At 40.9% G+C, this 20,966-nt stretch overlaps 1 protein-coding gene across 1 annotated transcript; it reads left to right on the top strand.

Moving 5' to 3' along the window:
• Positions 1-742: 742 nt before the first annotated feature.
• Positions 743-20,097, top strand: LOC143287686 (glyoxylate reductase/hydroxypyruvate reductase-like). Its single transcript, XM_076595875.1, has 5 exons — positions 743-1,071; positions 4,496-4,666; positions 5,392-5,484; positions 7,069-7,288; positions 14,015-20,097. Exons 1-5 carry the CDS (start codon positions 864-866, stop codon positions 14,298-14,300), a joined length of 978 nt encoding a protein of 325 aa, XP_076451990.1. The 5' UTR covers positions 743-863; the 3' UTR covers positions 14,301-20,097.
• The last annotated feature ends 869 nt before the right edge of the window (positions 20,098-20,966 follow it).

The following is a 20,966-nucleotide window of genomic DNA, read 5'->3' as shown; positions in this document are numbered from 1 at the left end:
AAGTTAGTATAGTATTTGCTAACATACACAATGTATGCTTATGTGTGTGTAGTGTGCGTGAGAGAGAAAGAGAGAGAGAGAGAGCCTGAGATAGTGTGATTGTATGTGTGTGTTCTCCGCGCTATGGTTTTTTTCCCGTCGTTTATTAATACCATGCTTGTGCCTCTGTGTGTGTGTATGTGTGTGTGTGTATCTTATTATTACCTTGCTTATGCCTTTATGTAGTATCGTGTTCGTATGCTATGACTTAGGTCAGTAGCATTGTGTTGTTCATGCAATGACATAAATAATGTAGTATTGTGTAGAGTAGATCCTGTTTCAGGGTGGGGACTGGATGAAAAAAAGCGCTAGTACTTTTCTATAATCCTCGAAAATAAAGAATTTTTCTTTTCTTGTCTTGTCTCTCTCTCTCTCTCGGCATTTATTTTGGCATCGACCCGATGTCCTCTTACAGCGACCTTCACCTTCCCAGACGACATGGGCGGTTAATTCAGCAGTGCAGCGAACACATTCTGGAATGACCCACATGATATTTTTTCAAAGCCAGATTTATGCTGAATGTCGTAGTCTCTCTTCTTTTACATTTCATTTGATTTCTGTAGAAAATGAAGAAAACTAGTGTCTAATTTAAAAGTATTTTAGGGAAAATATGAAATGGGGAGAAAAAAAATACCTACTTTCGATTTCGTTGATGCAATGCACGCCTTGATTTCATGCGGCGTTTCAGCCAATCCGATTTCTGCATGCATGCGTCGAGACTGGGACACAAGGGGGAAACAGCAGTTTCTCTGCATACGCGGCTGTAACCACATAGCTGTCTAACGACCTGATAGTGTCGAGCTCATAATTTCCTATCAACAAAAATGGGAACGTACAAGGTGTATGTTACAAGATTCATCCCAAAACCTGGTCCAGAATTCCTGAAGAAAAATAATTGTGAACTGACATTTTGGGAAAGCGACGAAGCGATTCCACACAGTGAACTGGTGAAAAATATTGGTGCGAAAAAGTACGATGCATTATTGTGCATGCTGACTGACCAGGTCGATGCAGCAGTTATGGATGCAGCAGGTAAGTAATTCTGGGTCTGAAGCATCATGGAGATCGGTCAACTTTTAATGTTTGTTTGGTCGAGGCCAGTCGAGTGGCACAGGGACTTCCCATTTCTGTCCCAGATTTGGAACATGTTTCTCCGAACAGTTGTTTTTGCTCCTCTGGTTTCTCATTATATAGACATGTTTTAATGAATGAAAGAAGAAGCGATATATTACGTTGTTTATTGAATTTTGTTATTATTGATGAGAAATGCACTTAACGAAGAGTTTGATTTCAATCAATTTTGATTTCCTGGTTTACTATACACTCGATGCAGGGCACCTTGGCTGAACGGCCTTGACAAGCAAGGTCGAGACCTCGGAACGTACGTGTGTCCTTGCGCAGGTCACCACGTCGTCTGAAACCATATTGATGGAGGAAAACTTTAGCGCCTTTTTTCTTTTCGTCAAATACTACGATTGGGCACCAATCCGTACAAGATAGAGCCACCACATTATTAGATTTTGGACCATTGTCGAACCAGCAGATACCCAGCGGTCTACTCCCCTTCCCCTGTGTTCCTCGACCTTCCCGTTCCTTCCTCCAACCATAGACACTAGACATTCCAGTGTCTGATGACTGACTTTTTAACATGCTGTGTGAACTGAAGCCAACATAACAAACAAGAAAAAAAAAACACCCATGAAGTTGATTGCTATCTTATCTAATAGAGCACACCATAAAATTGCTGTCTACCATGTTTTGTCAGTTAAAAATCATTCCTTTAATTACACATACTTAACCGTGAAAAATCATTCCTTTACACCAAGTGGTGTGTGTCAGTTCGAATTTTTCTTTTTCTTTGGGTTTTTTTGTTTGTTTGTTTGTTGTTGTTTTCCTTAGTTACTGTACACTCCAATTAAATTTTTTTTTCATATCACTATCAGTTTATCTGACAAAGAAAAGATTGTCAGTGCTTTTTTTTTTTTTTTTTTTTTTAATCAACCCAAATGGTCAGCTGACATTTCATGATTTATTGAAGTTTAATCCATTCAGTGCCTTAGAATTTTGTATACATTTTTTTTTTTAATGCTATCCTCTTGCCAGGGATTTTTCAGAAAGTAGGGGTAATTTTAAAAAAAACAACTTCTAGCTGAAAATCTATATATATGAAATATAGAAAGAACATGATTTTTTTGTGAAGGAAAATGAATGAAGATTCTGAATCTGGTATTTTTTCATAATTATTCTAATTGTAGATAACTATTCGTGTATTTCAAAATCAAAGAGAAGATAATGATTTTCGTGCAACAAAAATGTCTTTCCACTGTCTTAGAATGACATCCAAAATGAAAAACAAAATGTGCCTGGAAATGACATATGTGTTGTCAGTTTATACTTGTAGATGAAAATAAAACAAACAGGTTAGAAGTTTATGGGAACAATCACAACTCTTGCAGACATGTAAGTGAATAACTATCCTTTCAGTTACAAATGTGGGTTCAATCGGCGTAAAATGTCAATCATGTACTTTGAAACCACGCAGTCTGCCATTGTGACACCATAGATTATTAATGACAGAATGTTCCCCTGCAGAGGAAGAATCATTCATTGATGACACTTACTCAGTCCATGTTGCATGTGAGCCAGCAAAACTCATGTGCTGTGGATGCCACTTTGCTTCCTCTGTGAACAAGTCCATCTTGTAATCAGAGACAAAAAGCGTGAAAAAATAAAAATAGGTCTTTTTCTGTCTTGTGCACTCTCAACCCTGAGTTTCATGAAATATTCGCTGTTGTCCAATCTGGCTGTATCAGTGAAAACCACCACACACTGGTGTCACCCAGTTCAAGACCATGCCCCCTTTGATACAATGACTGAACAGCGTCAAATGTTTCATCACTATCTTGTCATGTTCTTCAAGTTCTAACGGGTCATCAGACACGAGAGATCCATCTTCTTCACAATACTTATTTATAATCATTTGAACAGCCTGCAAAGTTGTATAAATCTGCTGACTGGGATCACTATCTCTGCTTGTCGAAGGTTCCCATGCCATTTTTGCAAATTAGGCAAACCCCCTTTCCACATATGCATCCCACATGCTCCAAGTAGCAAATCATTATCAAGAAGAAAGGGGTTTTCCACTTGATATATGCTCATTTTAATATTATTTTTATAGATATATTCCAGACACATCAAACTAACTGCTCATAGTCTGTTTGTGTTCATTGAACCAAACTCTGACAAAGGAAAAATCAGACTTTATGCAGGATGTCAGTGGACGTCTTATTGGTACTATGGCAACACTGTGTAGAACATCAGCTGCCTGTCTTATAGACACAGATCTGGTTACCACTTGATCACAGTTTTTCAAATTAAAATAATATTTATGAGGATTGCTCTTAGTATTTTCCACATGATGATTTCTAAGAAGGATATGAAATATCAGAGGTTTTTTTTGTTTTTTTTAATTAAAGTAAAGTTTGAAATTATTGTAATGATGATAATAACACATTTTTATGATGCTTTGAAACCTCTCTAAATGATTTACAATAACACATGATTCAGACGTGAAATGCACAAGAACACACACACGGACACATGTATTTAATGCATACACATATTGGCATACACAAACACACATGAAAGAGATGCAGACCAAGTATAAAAAAACAAAAAAAAACAAAAACACATAGTTAATTATGGAGAGACTTCCTTTGATTATGGAGAAACTGCTTGAAAAGGAATGTTTTTAGATTTGTTCAAAAGACTGTGAAGGAGGGACTGTGACAGACTGTAAAAGGTAGTGAATTCCAGGTCTACCTGTAGATGAAGAACTATATAAGTTCCCATGCTGTTTTTCTCTCCGTTGAATTTTGGGAACACAGCAGATTAATTGATGGAAGCACGGTGAGGCCTTGAAGGGACATTCAGTAACTATATTATTTGCTTATATGGTCAGAAATATATACTGAGATGCAGTTCCAGAAATTACAAGAAAGCAGAAACATGAGATCTTGCACATAATTTTCTGCTGAACAGGAAGCCATTGTAATTCTTTGAATAGACAAAGGTGTGCATGCCTCTAAAAATTTAATGAGAAGGGTGGCAGAATTTTTATTATGTCATGTCCAGAGATCATTATGCTTTGAAATAGTAGCATGGTGTGGCCAGGAGCTTAGCTCATATACATATATGCATAGATAGATGTCTGTGTATCTAAATATATTGTTTTAGAGCTATTTATGCCTGCAGATTGAAAAGCATTCAACAGCAACATGTTTGAAACATGAAGAGCTTTGGTTATTTTGTTTTTGAAGGTGGGTTCAGGGTGTTTTGGGTGGTTTTTGTTGTGTGTGTGTTGTTTTGTTTTTTTGTTGTTGTTGTTTTTTGTTTTTTGTTGTTGTTTTTTGTATATCATAAAATTGTTAGCAGTTTTTAATTCTTTGCTGTGCAGGGCCACAACTAAAGGTGATCGCCACCATGTCAGTGGGCTATGAACACATTGACCTGGATGAGTGCAAAAAAAGAAAGATCACGGTCACCAACACCCCCAATGTGTCTACTGACAGCGTAGCTGAATGCACAGTCGTTCTGCTCCTCATGACTGCTCGGCGGATTAAAGAAGGTTTGAAGACAGAAAATTGTAGTTGTTTACACTGTAAATTACAGTCTGACCTTTGTGGCATCACCTGTTGTTTTTTTTGTTGTTGTTTTTGTTTTTAAGTTTTGGTACAGATCTCTTCTTCTTTGTTTGTGACCTGCAACTCTCACTTGTATGTACATGAGTGGGCTTTTACATGTATGACCGTTTTTTCCCCACCATGCAGGCAACCACACTCCGTCTTTGTGGGTGTGGTACAGATGAAATGTTTGGCTCAGACTTTATAATTATGTTGTGATTTTAAAGTCAGTGGCCCACTGTTGCACACTCTTGCAGATACGTGTCTGATTTCTGTCTTGTTCAAAATGTTTGTCCATGTTGCACAGGTAGTGGCCTCATGGCGCATTTCTTCTCTTCTTTTTACGTAGACAAAATCCTATTTTCCTGACAGCCATTTTCCTTATTGCTCTTGTGTTTGTATAGCCATGTTGGTTTTTTTTATGTTTTTTTCTACTTTCCTATGGGTAGGTACTTCCAGGTTGGTTGTTTCTGCCAAATTCATCACAATTTTATGTTCCAGAACTAGGATAATAAATCATTCCCAACAGCACAGGGTGTTGGATGATTTGCTCACAAGGAGGGAAGGGAGGGTGACTAGATAAAAAATACAGTGTGTGGAGAGAAAAGATAAAGTACTTGTTTGACAGTGTGTGGAGGGAAAAGATGAAGTATTTGTTTGACTGTGCCAGGTTTGAAGGCTGTGCGAGATGGTCTACAGCGGGAGTGGCGTCCCACCTGGCTGACTGGATTTCAGGTCACTAACAGCGTCGTGGGCATCTTTGGTAAGTGGTTTGATTAGTTTTTATATGGATACTTGTATATAGTGCCCAAGTTTACAGTTTGGCCAACAGCAAAGTAAGAGCTGAATAATCAGTTATTTCTCCAGTGCAGTGGGAAATCATTTACAGCTTAGTCTTTTGTGAAGGACTATGACTCTCAAACTAGGAGGCAAAATTGCACTGGCTCTTAGTGCTGCAGCCTTTGGAGCTAGTTGGCCGACTGTCTTAAATCCCTCTTGGCCGAGAGAGTGGGGATGTAACTTGTGCAGGACACTCTCCACTATAATCAAATTCTAGCCCAGATAGTCAGGACAGCAGTTACCTCCTCTGCTGTTCTGATAGTCATAGTTGAAAACGACTATCATGCAATATGTAACATCTGTCCTCAGTCAGAGACCAAGCTTTAAGTGCTTTACAAACTTGGGGTCATTTGCACAGCAGGCTGCCTACCTGGGTAGAGCCAACTGACAGCTGCTAGTGGGCGCTCATCATTCGTTTCCTGTGTCATTTAATCAGATATCAGACACGCACACATACACACTCAGACAGACATGTAACATTTTACATGTATGACTGTTTTGTTTATTTACCCCACCATGTAGGCAGCCATACTCTGTTTTCGTGGGGGTTTACAGGCTGGGTATGTTCTTGTTTTCGTAACCCACTGAGCACGGTCATGGATCTTCTGTGTGTGTATCACACAAAGGGGGTTCAGGCACTAACACTGGTAACAGGTCTGCACATATGTTGACCAGGGAGATTGGAAAAATCTTCATACTTTACACACCAGGTGCCATTACCGAGATTGAAACTCAGGACCCTCAGATTTAAAGTCCAACACTGTAACCACTCAGCTGTTGCGCCCGTGGACCATGGTGGTTGTGCTGCTGCTGCATAAAGCATTAAACATGCACTATCTAATCTTTTTCAGCTACTCTCTGTCTACTTCAGTGTCTCCTCATCACACAAAGATAATGACATGAGCAGCCAAACAGGTCATGTGCATCAAGTCTACCAGACTGAAAAGAACAGCTTTCAGTCGTTGATGGATTTCTGAATATATACATACACTGACACAAAATCAGAAGACTCGAACACACATTGAAAGTTATTAATTATCAGAAGCAGTGTAACATAAGACAGATGATCACTCCTCCCCACAACCCTACAACCACCACCCACCCACCCCTTCCCGTCAAAACAGTTAAAGGTTTGTCAATGAAATTGAACTTAAAAGCTCATGTTAAGTTTGGGGTTGTTTTGTTTTATGGGAATGGACTAGCAACACTTTGGGAAAAGGGTAGGAGGGATATTTTTCATAGATTCTGTTCCACAAATAAAAGTGCCAAGCTTGTCTGGCGTTTTCCAGTTCCTGTTTGCCTGTGTTTTTTCTGATGTTTGACTGTGTATGCCTGATGCTTACCTGTGTTTGCTTGATATTTGCTTGTTTTTGTCTGATACCTGTGATTGTCGGATGTTTGTGTTTGTATGATATTTATTGCATTTGTCTGATGTATATCAGATGTTTGTCTGAACATATGTCAGACTTTTATCTGACGTTTGCCTGATTTTGTTTCCCTGCTATAGGTCTGGGGCGTATTGGTTATGGCGTGGCCAAGCGTATACTGCCATTTGGCCCCTCCAAGATCCTGTACCATGACGTGGTGGAAGTGTCCTATGCCAAGGACGTGCAGGCTATCTACTGCCAGAAACTTGAAGACATGCTGATGCAGGTGGACTTCCTGTGCATCTGCTGCAACCTGACGCCCCAGACCAGCCACAGGCTGTGCATGGCCACTTTCAGCATGTATGTAGGCGCACTGTGTGGGGGCTAGGGGACATGCACCATGTGTTTTTGTTCTGAGTTCTTGTGTTTGTGGTAAACAAAACAGTCTGTTTCGCAACCTTGTTTCACTTGTTGGTGGGTGTGTGTCTGTGTCTGCTTGCATGTTTGTATGTGTGTTTCTCTGTGTGTGTGTGTGTGTGTGTATGTGTGTGTGTGTGCACGAGCGCATGCTTGTATTTTTGTTTCTGTGTGTGTGTGTGTGTGTGTGGTAAACTTTAACTTTGCCATTTCCTCTGGACACAATTTGTTGATTTCTTGATACCAGAATTGGCTTGGCAACAGAAAAAAAGAATTCTCCACATGCATTCCACATAATTTTATAATATATAATGACAATGCGCTACCACATAGGAACAGGAAGCAATAAAGTTTTAATTACACATACTTAACCGTGACCCACTAGTGCAGACTCAGGCAGGGGTCTGACATTCCTGTCCTGTGCAAACTACTATCCACCTATGCGGAGAAAACGAAAGTAGCTATGGCCGATAACCTCCCAAAAGTAGGTTACCTCACCTTTGCCTCCCTGACTAGCGCCCTCTTTTTCCGGCAGCCATAATGACTCCTGTTCCTGTGCTCTTCATACAGCTAAGTTTTTTTTTCGTATTTTCTGTCTGTCTGTCGATTCTCTGGCGTTCTAGTTTTTTCGTCAAATGATGTCTCCAACCAGGTCACATAACTATATAGCTCGATTGGACGATCGCGCTAAAATTAAGGCGTGATTGAAATCGATTCGCTGACACTCTGGGCCCTCTATTCTGGCCCTCTCAACAACGCCAACCTGCCGCCTACTCCACTTCCTCCGCTCCCTCCGGTCGACTCCAGACCTCCACCACCTCCTACACCTCCTCTGGTGACTTCTAGAGGTTTGTTGCCCCACACTCAGATCAGTGCTGCCTTTAATGCCATTTTTATCGATCCGCAAACGCACTCGACGCGATCCGTGTTTTCTTGGCCCTGCCAGTCGGCAGTGCATGAGTCGACCTCCTCTATCTCTTTACCCATACCCACAGTTGCACCAGTAGAATGTGCCACAATCCCTTTGGGGAAACAACACCATATGCTTGCTTTGGATCTGCACGCTAGACTGAGCCCTGTGTGCGATGCGTCCGTGGTGGCTGCCGTGACATCGGATCACGCGACCCCCCACGCAGCATGCCTCGACTGTCTCGGATCCAGTGGTGACCAAGGCGCGTAGGGATGCTCTCCCCATATGTAGGCAGGAAGATGGACCACTAGGGGACATGCTCACCCATATGCTTGCACCTTCCCCCTTGTCCAGAGCGCCGGATCCAAGGGAGGCAACCCCTGCTTCGGCACCCTTGCCGGTGACCACCGCAGTTATTTCCCTTACACCGGCACTTCTCCTTGCCTGCAGTGCGGATGCGTGCACAGTCCCACCAAGCTATGCGGTGACGACCCCATCTGCCAGACCACCGGTTGCTGCTGTTTCCCATCCACTAATGGCGTCTCAGCAAGCAACTCAACCAAACAACCAGCAACTCATTGCTAACATGCTGGAGCAGTTATGCACCACTCTGCTTCCCGGTGCCACACCTTGCACCTGCGCCGCCCCTCGCCCACAGAGCAGGTACGTGCACGCCCCATTTGAACTTTGGCAGTGCTGGATTCTTCTGCCCCATTGCCTAACTCCGCTGTTACCCAGACTGATATCGGCACTTCCACGTTGGAGTGCCTCTTGATAACTCGATCCTGCCAATCGGCAGTGCTCGGGCCGATCTTGTCTATCCCTTTATCCATCAACACACAACAGCTGAACGTCTGTCCTCTCGCAGGAGCTATTCGCAAGGTTGGACCGCCGTTCAGCTACAGGGGGATGCACATCCCTCGGCAAGCCGACGAACTTGCCACCCCCTCATCCACAACGCCCATAACACTGGATTACGGCGCCGTCATGCCACATGCCCCGACCGTCTCGCGTCCAATGTCGACTGATTCGGGTAGGGACGCCCATGGCAGTAAGGGACATTATATTTATTCCCCTTGCGGCCGTATTCGCCTTTGTCGGTTACGGTGGCATCGAACCATGGACTCTCACATGCAGCATGACACTCCTCCTTCTACAGGGAGGAAATGTCACACCAGGGGATTTGTGCTCTAAAGACACCATCCTTTTCGCTGATTATCGGCCCCAAGGGAGGCAACTCCGCATTTGTAACCGAGGCAGTTGACGCTGTAGTTACTTCCACCGACACAGCATGTCACTCCTGCCCCCCGTGCTGTCTACCAGCGATGTTTTGGTTTCTCATTGGGTCCTGCTGCCCATTCATGGAATTTACACAACTTTGCACAGCAACTGCACCTTTCTTGCTGTTTCTCAGGCTATTGGCCACTGAACTTTTGGGTTCTTCATCCCCACACACTTGCACACAGTCCTGCGGGCAACCAACCTTATTACCATTCTTGTTATACACAATAACAGGAAATAAATCACAGTATTTCCCTTTCTATTCTTTTTGATTTATTATCAAAATCAACAACAACCAAAAAAAATTAATAATAATAATAATTAATTTAAAAAAAGAAAAAAAATATATATATTTTTTTTTAAATACATATATATATATATATGATATCTTGCTACATTTATACACATTTCTATTTACACTTATAGATGTATACTTATCCCTCAGTATACACATATGTGTGCGCTTATGGGATAGGTTCATACGATTTTCATATTAACGTACAGTTATATTTCTATCTCTATTCATTGACATCTGTTCATTGAGATTCCCTACATAGCAATATAGGCACACTTGCATTTGCGTCATTCTGTTCACAGTGCCCACAACTCTCTGTGTCTACATACTGGCACATTATGCATATGTGTATCTCTTATATATAGGTGCATACACAGATTCCTTTCCATTACTGATAATGCACATTTACCCATTTACTTGGGTATATCTGTGCACGCTACACGTATGCTTATACAGCCGCTCATTTCTTGTGACTTGATCTCTTGTCATTGGCATATTCCTTACATCATCACTTGAGTTGATGGAAGTTTATAATCCCTTTGCACATATATGTATTCATTTTCATAAATTCTTCCATACCTTGCTTTCGGAGGACAACTGCACTCACAGACAAAACTGCCTCATTCACGCCTGAATGTATGCTCCTTCACATAAGAGTAGTGGCTGGTCCTTAGGGACCCACCCACAGGGCTAAGGAGGGACAAGGCAACCCAACTCATTTGCCTACAACAATCACCCACGGCTAGAGATGCCCTAACCTGGTACAAGGAGGGATGAGGCAGTCCAACTTAGAGATGCCACTCCGGACACACATGCCCTTCATTCCTTCCAAGTTTGTAAGGCATCCCTTCTTCCCCCCCTTGCCTACAACAACCCTTGGTTTGCACCACTGTGGTTGTGACAACAGCTCCACATGGGCCCTACATCCTAACCAGCCCTCCCATGAAGGGTTGCCTATCTTTGCTTTCCAAGTTTTAGCAAGCCTAAAAACTGCCCACTGGGCAGGACACAATCACCCTAAGTCCATCTCTTCCACTCCTCACTAGTAGCAGAAGGCCTGGGTAATAATTGTTTTCCTCTGTACTCGGGAGAAAGGCATATTGACGAGGACGGATGTGTCTCACAAAGCACAATGAACCATTCATTAGCCAGAGGGGCGTACCTTTCTGCCCACTCATACCAGCACAGCAGATGCCGCATTCAAGCACATCAGTTCGCCCCATCACCTTGCTTGAACAGAGATCCAGCATCAACGTCTCAAACTATTGGTATTGGAAAGCACTTTCTGCACTTGGTCTTCCCTGCCCGATCCTTTCAGCCTCAACACACAACCACTGCTGTGGTTACAGATGGGCATTCCTTCTCAAGCACTGTCTTTCCAATGAGACACTTCCAGGGGTTTCTAGCCTAGGCAGGCTATCCCATCATGGAGCCCCAGCCTTCAGTCAAGGGCCTGTCAGAGGATGACTTTGTTGTCACTTTGGAAGCAAGCACCATGACTTTCAGATACACAGTTGCACCACAAGACCCGTCAACTCCTTCCGGCTTCCTAACATTTCAACATAACCTGCATGGTGGACACCTTCATCCCTCAAGCACACAGCAGCTGTTTCCTGATTTACCCATGCTGATTGGTGTCCTCCTAGGACCAGTATATGATAATCAGTCATGTACAACAATGACCATCAGAACAGCAGAGGAGGCAACTGCTGCCCTGACTATTCGGGCTGGAATTTGATTATACAATTTATAGTAGAGAGTGTTTTGCCCAAGTTGCATCCCCACTCCCTCGATCAAGAGGGCCTTTGGACTGTCACCATTGGGACAGATCCTAAAGGCTAGTTAGCCCCCAAGGCTACAGCACTAAGTCCCGGTGCAATTTGACTTCTATTGTGAGAGACATAGTCCATGAAAGACTAAGCTGCAAACAATTTCCCTTTGCAATTACCGGTAAGAAACCACTGATAATACAGCTCTCACTTTGCTGTTGGCCATACTGAAATTGTATGTCAGATCAGTGATTTGATGTCAATGGCCAGTACAACACATCTAGAGCCACTTTTCTCCCTGCCCCTGCCCTGCTCCATCCCAGACTTAGTGCGCACCACACACAGCCAGAGGCCTGTCATGGATCCGGTCCCCTTTCTCACTAAAGAACCTTCAGCGAAAATTTTACCCATGGAAACCCTCTTCCATTAGGAATTCTACCACAGAATGAGACTCAGTGACCTGGAGGCACATGAAGTGCACTCCCACAGGCCGATCCAACCCAGCCATTGACTGCCAATAACTTTCTGCAGGTTGCTTCAACATACCACACTCAGGTAGAGAAGTCACCAAGCCTTCCGTATGCCCCTTCACGATGGTACCTACCTGGGCAATTGCACAGCCCTGTCCCAGAGACGCCAGGGACCTCAAGTCTCTTGTTGCCAAATGTCTGCCATTCTATGCATAGGCAGTATGCCAGTGCTGTTTTTTGGCAGCGACAAAAAAGTGACGGGGGGAGCGCCCATCGCCTGTCAGCTCGCATGGAGGAGCTCTACAGATCTGGTTGTCACGCCTAACGCAAGCCCAACATGGTGGCCTACCTCTGTCTCATGCCACAGTTTCCTTCAAACATATATATCACTTCCACTATCGGCCCACAACCGATATGGAATCATCAGATCAAACCACATGTGCACCTCCTTGCATTGATGCTCGACCGCACTCAAGTGAGACAACCCTATAGGGTATGTGTTTCCTTCCCTTCCTTTGATTCGAAGGGCTCTCAATAAAGTGTGGATTCAACACACAGACTCGATTTTCTTTGCGCTACATTTATCAGCACAGCTGTGGTCCACAGACCTCTCCCACAATACAGCTGTGGACCTCAGTCTTCTTTGCCCCCACCAATATCCTTAGGTGATACAGTAGACTCTACCTTCATCGAATTCTACTTGAGGGACGTCTGTCGCTTTAGGGATGATGGCTCAAGAGGCGTTGCCTCTGTGGTGGTCACACAACAGGCCATCGCAGCGCACTGGCAATAGAACAGACGAGCCCTTCACCTTGTGCCATTCTGCACTAGTGGGTCACGGTTAAGTATGTGTAATTAAAAGGAAATTTTCTACCTAAAATTACGTTTAAGTAACATACCGTGACCCACATTTAAGACTCTCCCATTCCTCCCTGCTTTCTGTTCTCCCTGCACACTGCGCTGGTTGCGGTGATATGCCGTAAAAAGAGGGCGCTAGTCATGGGGGCAGAGGGGAGGTAACCTACTTCCGGGAGGTTATCGGCCGTAGCTACTTTCATTTTCTCTGCATACGCGGATAGTAGTTTGCACAGGACAGGAATCAGACCCCTGCTGGAGTCTGCGCTAGTGGGTCACGGTAAGTATGTTACTTAAACATAATTTTAGGTAGAAAATTTCGTTTCAGCAATCATTGGCTCATGTGTGTCAACAAAGTTCATCTGTGTAATAATTTGGTTGTCTGTCTGTAAGCATGTATGATATGTGTCTGTGGTGAACTTTAACAAATCCATTTTCTCTCAAAATACTTTGTCAGCACTAAATTTGGATTAAACATAGAAGAGAAAAAAACCTGACAAGAATGATACTGTTTATCTGTATAAAATTGGAAATTTATTTGGTGAAAGAAACAAAAACACACCTCAGACTAAGATGTGATAGCATTTCTCAAGTTTTTTGGGAAAAAAATATTTCAGACTAAGATGTGATTTTGTTTTCAGGAAATATCTTATCAAAAAACAAACAAACAAAACAAAACAAAAATTTGCAGGAGTGTATTTGTAAAATATTTGAAGCAAAAATGTAGCCCACCTCAAACTGAGATGTCATGTTGTATTTGTGAAATATTCTATCAAAAAAGAACTCAAAGTAAGATGTGATCTTGTATTTTATATAAGATATTTGATGAATGAAAAATAAATAATATAACCACCTCAAATGAAGATGTGACACTGTGAAAGTGTGATATTGTATTTTATACAATGTTTGATGAATGAGAACAAAGTACTTATCAGAACCACCTCAAACTAAAATGTGACACTGTACTTTTACAAAATATATGATGAAAAAAACCCAACTCAAACCAAGTTGTGACACTGTATTTTGAAATTATCTGATTAAAGAACAACAATTCTCTTTGAATTAAGCTGTGCCTGACTTTGCCCACAGCATGAAGAACACTGCGATCATCGTCAACACGGGGCGGGGAGGAGTGATCAACCATGATGACCTGGCCGTTGCCCTGGAGAACAGGGTGATTGGGGGGGCAGGTTTGGATGTGACGGAGCCTGAACCCCTGCCCAAGGACCACCCCCTGGTTAATTTGAAGAACTGTGTGGTCACCCCCCACATGGGCTCCAACACCTGGGACTCCCGTAACCTGATGTCCCTCACAGCTGCCGAGTGCATCGTTAGTGCCTTCAAAAATGAGAAGCCCATGGGTTTGGTGGTCTAGAAAGGAGCTGCTTCTCTGCTTGGCTTAAGGAGGGGGATAGGAGGATAAAGAATGATCTTTTCTCTACACATAGAGATTTTTTTTTTTTAAACCCAGGTCTTGTGGGCTTCAGTCAGTCACAACACATCCTATCACTAGGAATAAATGTATTGAGTTGCTACAGATTTGTCACACATTTGCACTATTAAAAAAGATTTCAGACAACATTTAGAATTAAGGTTAAATTATTTACTACTTGTTGCATGTCGAGAGCAATTGCTGGCCAACTTGGAAACATACATCAGTTTGTTCATTGCCTTTATACTCCAGATCACAAGTTCCAGCAGTCACTAACAGATCTTTCCGAGCCAAAATAACAAAGGTTAACATACAGATCAGAAATTAAAAAAATTCAGATTTGTGGTAGGGGTTGGGAACAGGTTACTCTTTGATGTTGTTTCATTGAAGCTTGTGTGTTTTGTTAGGATGTTGTTGGTTGATTATTTGGGATTTTCTTGTTGTTTGTTTTGAATTAGGATGGGTTGATTATTCAAGGTATAAGCTTTAAACAGCTTTGTTTTGATGAGGAATGGTGTGTGTGTATCATACATAATTTCAGGTTTCTGAGAATGACAAGTAGAAGAAAAGGGAAACTTTACTTAACAATGCGCAGAAGTTTGCATAAAGTTTTGTTAAGACCAAAGAATGTTGTTGAGGTGAAGTGAACTGAGGGCCAGGGAGAATGATACAGAGCTCATCCCTCCTCCCTAAGAGTGAGATAGGCATTGAACAATGGAGAAGAAGCAAACTGTACTTTTTCTTATTACTTGGAAGATATACAGCTTTAATAATGTTGATGCTGACAGCAACGTCTGGTCTCTCTGTTCTGTGATGGGAAATAAGGCCGGTGATTTACTTACCCTTTCAGAAGTTCATTTGGACTTTGGACAGGGGATATTTTGTTTTAGCACCTGTGATCTGAATAGAATACTGTGCATACTTCTCAACTTTCTGTCTTTTTAGTTTCTGACATGTTTTATTTTATGACAGAGGAAGAAAGAAGGCAGGCAGTGTTTTGTCATTGCTTCATGTCTGTTCTTCATTCAGAATGTTTGGACTAAAACAAAAGTTGTGTGATAATCAGTCAGGAACAGAGTGGCAGACAGAGCATCTGCTTGCTTTGATATGCATCATTCTTTTTGCTTCAGCCTTGTGTCACGACATGTGTAAAGAAATTCATTGAAATGACACATTTTGTCTCTTTAGCAAAGTGGGTGTATTTTATCATTCTGATTTGGTTGTCTTTATATTGATGTGTAGGTTTGTGAGTGTCTCTGTCATTGTCTATATTAAGACTCTTAAATTGCATTTTCTCATGATCTGTACCACTGCTGTGGAAACCAAACTTGGCCTCATTATAGAAATTGACATGACTTTTCTCAAATCTAATTATTTCAGTCAGAATTACTATGTGCATTATGGCGAAGGCAACAAGATAGCAAAAAAGATGTCCCCATTATGATTACCATAAACATTCTAAAACTTCAAACGAAACATTTTTTTAACAGTTGCTACTGAACATATGTAAATATATATGTGATGTATTACCATTTCATGAAAATATGAAGTGTTCTTGATCAGTATGAAATTCACATAAATATACATCTACACCATTGAGAAAGTCTTTGTTGTCTCTATTCCAGAGGAAATGATTATTGTGATGAACTTACTTACATGAAACATAGAAGATGGATTGTTTACACATTGTGATCTACAAGACAAAGACAAGGTTGATATCAATCATACTCTCCCTGTCACCCTCAACATACAAAAGCAAGATATATTTCATTATAACTGGAAGTATGGCTGGAAGCCTCGAGCATCCTGGGTTAAGGGGTAAAATGAGATTGAACAAACTTTTCTCCATCAACAGTTACAACTAGATACGTAATTTAAGAAGGATGTGGAGCTTTAAGTCTGAAAGTTTAAGATCAGAGAGAGAGAGAAATCACCTGCACCAATAATGTGCTAAATATATATATATATATATATATACTATTGGAAGAAGGCCATTGAAATTGTATTCCATACATATGGGGCCAAATCAGTGTACTTACGCAAGCAATTATTGAAAACTGTTACTTGCCTTCCACAAATTGTAAGGCAGTTAAAATGAGCATGCATTACACATGTGCATATTTTCATGTGATGGGTTTTCAAGCATGTTTACTTCAGAAGATCTGCTGCGTTGGGATGAGAACAGGATGGTCTACTGCAGCATATTTTTTCATTGAAAGATTTTTTCATTAATTATTCCTTTCTTAGTTGGGAAAGTCACTGTCCACCCAGAAGTGACAAATCTGGTTACTGCTATGATTTTTTTTATAGCTCACTTGCATTGGAGCTACGGATCTCTACCACTGTTCTGAGGTCCTTTCCTTCAGTTCACCTGCTGTCATTTGTATTGTGTTTGGTCACATCTTCCAGTACACACACATCTAGGTCTCCTCGAACATGATTTCAGCTGCCTTATTGAAGCTGAATGAATACAATTTTTGCATCAATAGCAATATAGTGTTTGGAAGTGATTGCAGAGGTTGGAACTTGCAAACCAAAGCCTACCTAAAATACTTCACATGATTTTGACTAAAATGTTGCCAATTTAGGGCATCTCAGAGCATGTGTGGTATCCAAAGTTGAGAAATAAACCCCACCTCCAAACCAGTGGTGGGCTGTAATTCTTGATCAAATGAAAAGGTTCAGATCACTGTATGGCCTTTCGAATAAATGTAACTTTAGGAAGGAAAGTTTTGACAGGATTGTTTTCCATGCTGTTGAAGTTCTTGCAAGGTAAAACCTGAATATGTTGAGGCAGCTATAGTGATTAGCTGACCTAGAAATACTCACCCCCCAAAAAAACAACACATGCCAGTATTCAATAGAATGGCTATTATGTGCAGCAGTGAGCATCAGCACTAGGAGCATGACAAGTGAACTGAACATGTTCAGTGAAGCTCCAGTCTGTCTCCTCTGTGTGACTCCTGAATGTTATTTAATAGGATGTTGAATGAGGACTTGCTTAAATCTTGAATATGGTTAGCACCACACTGATGAAATTAAACCCTAAATAATTATCGCCAGAGACAATGGCAAGGTAGCTGGTGCTGAAGTTGAGATTATTTTTGAGGCTTTTTTGTATTTCAGTACCATTAATTAGAAGCCATGTTTATATGCCGGTATCAAGTATACAAAAAACAAAGCAAAAAAATACTGTGCTTATCAGAGATAGTATGCTGTTGTTCGTGCCATATTGCATGTTTTCTGCAATGTCAATTTTTTCACTGGGTCTGTAGATGGAATACGTGCCATATTGCATGTTTTCTGCAATGTCAGTTTTTTCACTGAGTCTGTAGATGGAATATTGTTGCTGTGATTTTGCTTTTATCTGCTGTTCTTCATAATGCTTTTATATGCTTTCCATGGGTTTTGTTTTTTTTCTTCTTCATACAACTATTTTGTTGTTTGTTGCTATAATCTTTCAATATCTTGTTTGCATATTTGCTTATTTTGCTTGCTGGGTTTTTTCATTGCTCATTTAGACATTTTTAAAAGCAAAATTTTGACTAGTCTGATCTTGACAGAAATAAGACTTTGTTTGTAGTATTATTGCTGTGATGCTGTTGTCAATATTTTTTTCAGTCAGTCCATGCTGGTATCTTTTGGATAGACACAGGAACACACACAATGTACATTGGGTGCTATCACTGATTCAATGTCAGTCTCTTTTATATATATATATATATATATATATATATATATATATATATACTGGACACAGTGAAATAAGTGCAAACAAAAACATGGAGGTTGGAGAGGAAGGGGTGGAGGTGAAATGGTGAAATGACCGTCAGCACTGTGGGAGGGGTATAGAAGAGAATATTCAGTCTTCTCTGTGAACTTAGATTCCAGAAGCCTTTTCTTCCAGCATATTACATTTACCCGTTGATCCTTTCAAGTGTATGTCATCACTCAGCTGAATTTTCTAATTCATAATGTCAGATTTGTGGAAGGACTGAGTTTTTTCCCAAGATTCCTTAGTCCTTTAGGCAGCTCGGCTGAAGAACTTGTTTTCCTGAGCAATTTGTTTTGGAATAAGCATTTCAAAGTGTGCTGCATGTTTGTTTACACAGCAGTGGCAAGTGATGCTGCACTGACATGCTAATGTACAAGATGAGCATCAGACAAGTGTACTTGTGATTGCTGTGAAGTACAGACAGAATAACCAGAATGGGCTGTGCAGTTTAGTTTTCCTCTTGCGGAGTGTCTGCTGTAGAAGACCCAGCAGCACATTGGCTACCAGTCTTATCAGTTTGAAATGTGTCTTAGTGCTGTTATTAGTGCAGACTTCCTGTGCTGTTCAGTGGTGGACTTTCTCAGGAGACCTTTGTTATCGTGTGATGTGTTCTGCCAACGACTTGGCAACATGACCAAACCGGTAATTCCATTCTTCAGCTTTCCACTTTGAGGACATTGTCTTTTGCAGTCACAGGTTTGAATCTCACTGTTTCAGAAGAACTTTTTTTTTAATTTAAATAACACTGTCTCCAAACTGTAGTTAATCTATCTATGCTGGTTTTTGTTTTGGTTTTTTTACCATAAATCATTCATATGATAAATGTAACTATACTCTGTTTTGCCTTCAGCATGCTGAAAAGTCTTTTCATGACTTGCTTAAACAGTAATGAAGCGCAAACATTCCTGTTAAAAAAGTGTTTCAGCTATTTAGTTCATTCTCTTTGATAAATGATATCATCTGATGGACAGAAAACATTGTTACATACATTGAGTGAATGCATGTTGTGTCCATGTCACTGAATGACGTTTGAGCTGTGAGGGAATGAAACAGGAATGAGGAGAATAAGCCTTAAGTTTAGGAGGCAACATTGTTCACACTAGTTCTTTGTAAAAGGTGGGGAGTAGGAGGGGGGAGAGAGAGAGGGACTAGGGGGAAAAACAACAAAAGATCAAAAGATTGCAGGAACATAAATCGGGGTGATTAAATCAATTTCGACCTTGCCTATCACCCAATTGTATGTTTTCACAAACTGTTCACAAATCTCTGTGCTGTTTTCATTTGTGTCCCCAGATTGCATAAAACATGCATTAGATATTTTGATGCGGCTCTACATAAATATGAAATATTTATCATCAGATGATGGCCATTTTTTACCAACTTACTATGCTTTTTTGATTATATTCCTTCAACATATAGTACCGGTAGTTTTTATAGTGTCTGTGTGTGCGTGTGTGTGTGGTGAGGGGTAGGGATGAGGCTTGTTTTTTTGTTGGCACTGCACCACATAATTATGCTTGACAGGATATTTGTACTTGCTGTGTTATCAGATTGCACTGTATTTAGTGCTCAATAGATGGGATATGTCAACAGAAAAACATACAAAAATGTGTTGATAATGGTGAATACACTTCCAGGTTCTGTTTTCTTCAAGTAAAAGTGTATCGTCACATGCAAGCACACACACACACACACACACACACACACACACACAAAGGCTGTTTGCATACCAGTAACTAGAAATCAAGGACTCATTCCTTTTGTCATGTCCATCATAGTGTAGACAGAAGTATAAATTCCAAAATGTCCAGGTGTAAACTTTTAATTCTTCATTTTAATGTTTTAGCAATATAGACTGGTTACCTTGTTTGGATTTTTCAAGATTTGTTTCCTAGTTACTAGTTGCATGCTGAACTGTGTTAATTGTATCAATAAATAAAAAAACAACAACATTGCTTAAAAATATTATTGGTGTTTGTGTGTGTGTGAGCATGCACATGTTTCAGTTTGTCTTTTTTTATGCTGTTTCATTTATTCATCTAGTAAATTGAAGCAAATTAATATGATGATTCAGGTTGCTGACAGTATTTGGCCAAGTGTGACCCAGATCCAAGCTGAATGCCACCCCCCATCTTTGTGTGTGTGTGTGTGTGTGTGTTTCTCATTCTCTTTCCCTCACTGTGTGTGTGTGTTTCTCATTCTCTTTCTCTCACTGTCAGTTCCACACAATTCTCCTTCATGATGTAACCATTCTCATTCTCTTTCTCTCACTGTCAGTTCCACACAATTCTCCTTCATGATGTAACCATTCTCATTCTCTTTCTCTCACTGTTAGTTCCACACAATTCACCTTCATGATGTAACCATATCATCAACTCTCAGGTGTCCAGGCATCATCGACATCTTGTGTGACCTCCATGAAAAAATTAATTAATTAAAAAAGGAAGAAAAACGTATGACAAGTATGATTTTTTGTCTGCACTAGACACTTTTTTCCAGCACCATGATAATCATAATCTTAGATTTGGTTGTCTTAATTTATTTTTCAAAAAAAAAAAATTTACAGTCAGTTGGGGTAAAAAGACAAACCAACTTACTCTGGACATACCTTAACTCTCCCCCCTCACGAACGACAAAACAGGCTAAGATGGAATCATTTCAAAGCTGAAGGCGTCATCGAAACCTTACATAGATGGGTTATAACATTGAACAGGTGGTTGAAGACAGTGAATACTGCATTTTTAAAGACAAGAGTTGTAAGCTGGGCCATTCAGCCACCTAGTACCTAGATGACATCAGATGGGATCTGTGGGGTGAAGGAAAGGAAGAAAACT

The sequence above is a fragment of the Babylonia areolata genome, chromosome 11 (genome assembly GCF_041734735.1).
Source record: "Babylonia areolata isolate BAREFJ2019XMU chromosome 11, ASM4173473v1, whole genome shotgun sequence".
NCBI lineage: Eukaryota > Metazoa > Mollusca > Gastropoda > Neogastropoda > Buccinidae > Babylonia > Babylonia areolata.
Note: the sequence above shows the minus strand (reverse complement) of the source record. Positions and strands in the feature narration are given on the sequence as shown.

Bases quoted from the DNA above. Each gene is read 5' to 3' on its own strand.
- LOC143287686 (XM_076595875.1), top strand. From the start codon at position 864: ATGGGAACGTACAAGGTGTATGTTACAAGATTCATCCCAAAACCTGGT. The intron at 1,072-4,495 runs GTAAGTAATTCT...TTTGCTGTGCAG, and splicing joins AGCAGTTATGGATGCAGCAG to GGCCACAACTAAAGGTGATC. The intron at 4,667-5,391 runs GTTTGAAGACAG...TGACTGTGCCAG, and splicing joins TGCTCGGCGGATTAAAGAAG to GTTTGAAGGCTGTGCGAGAT.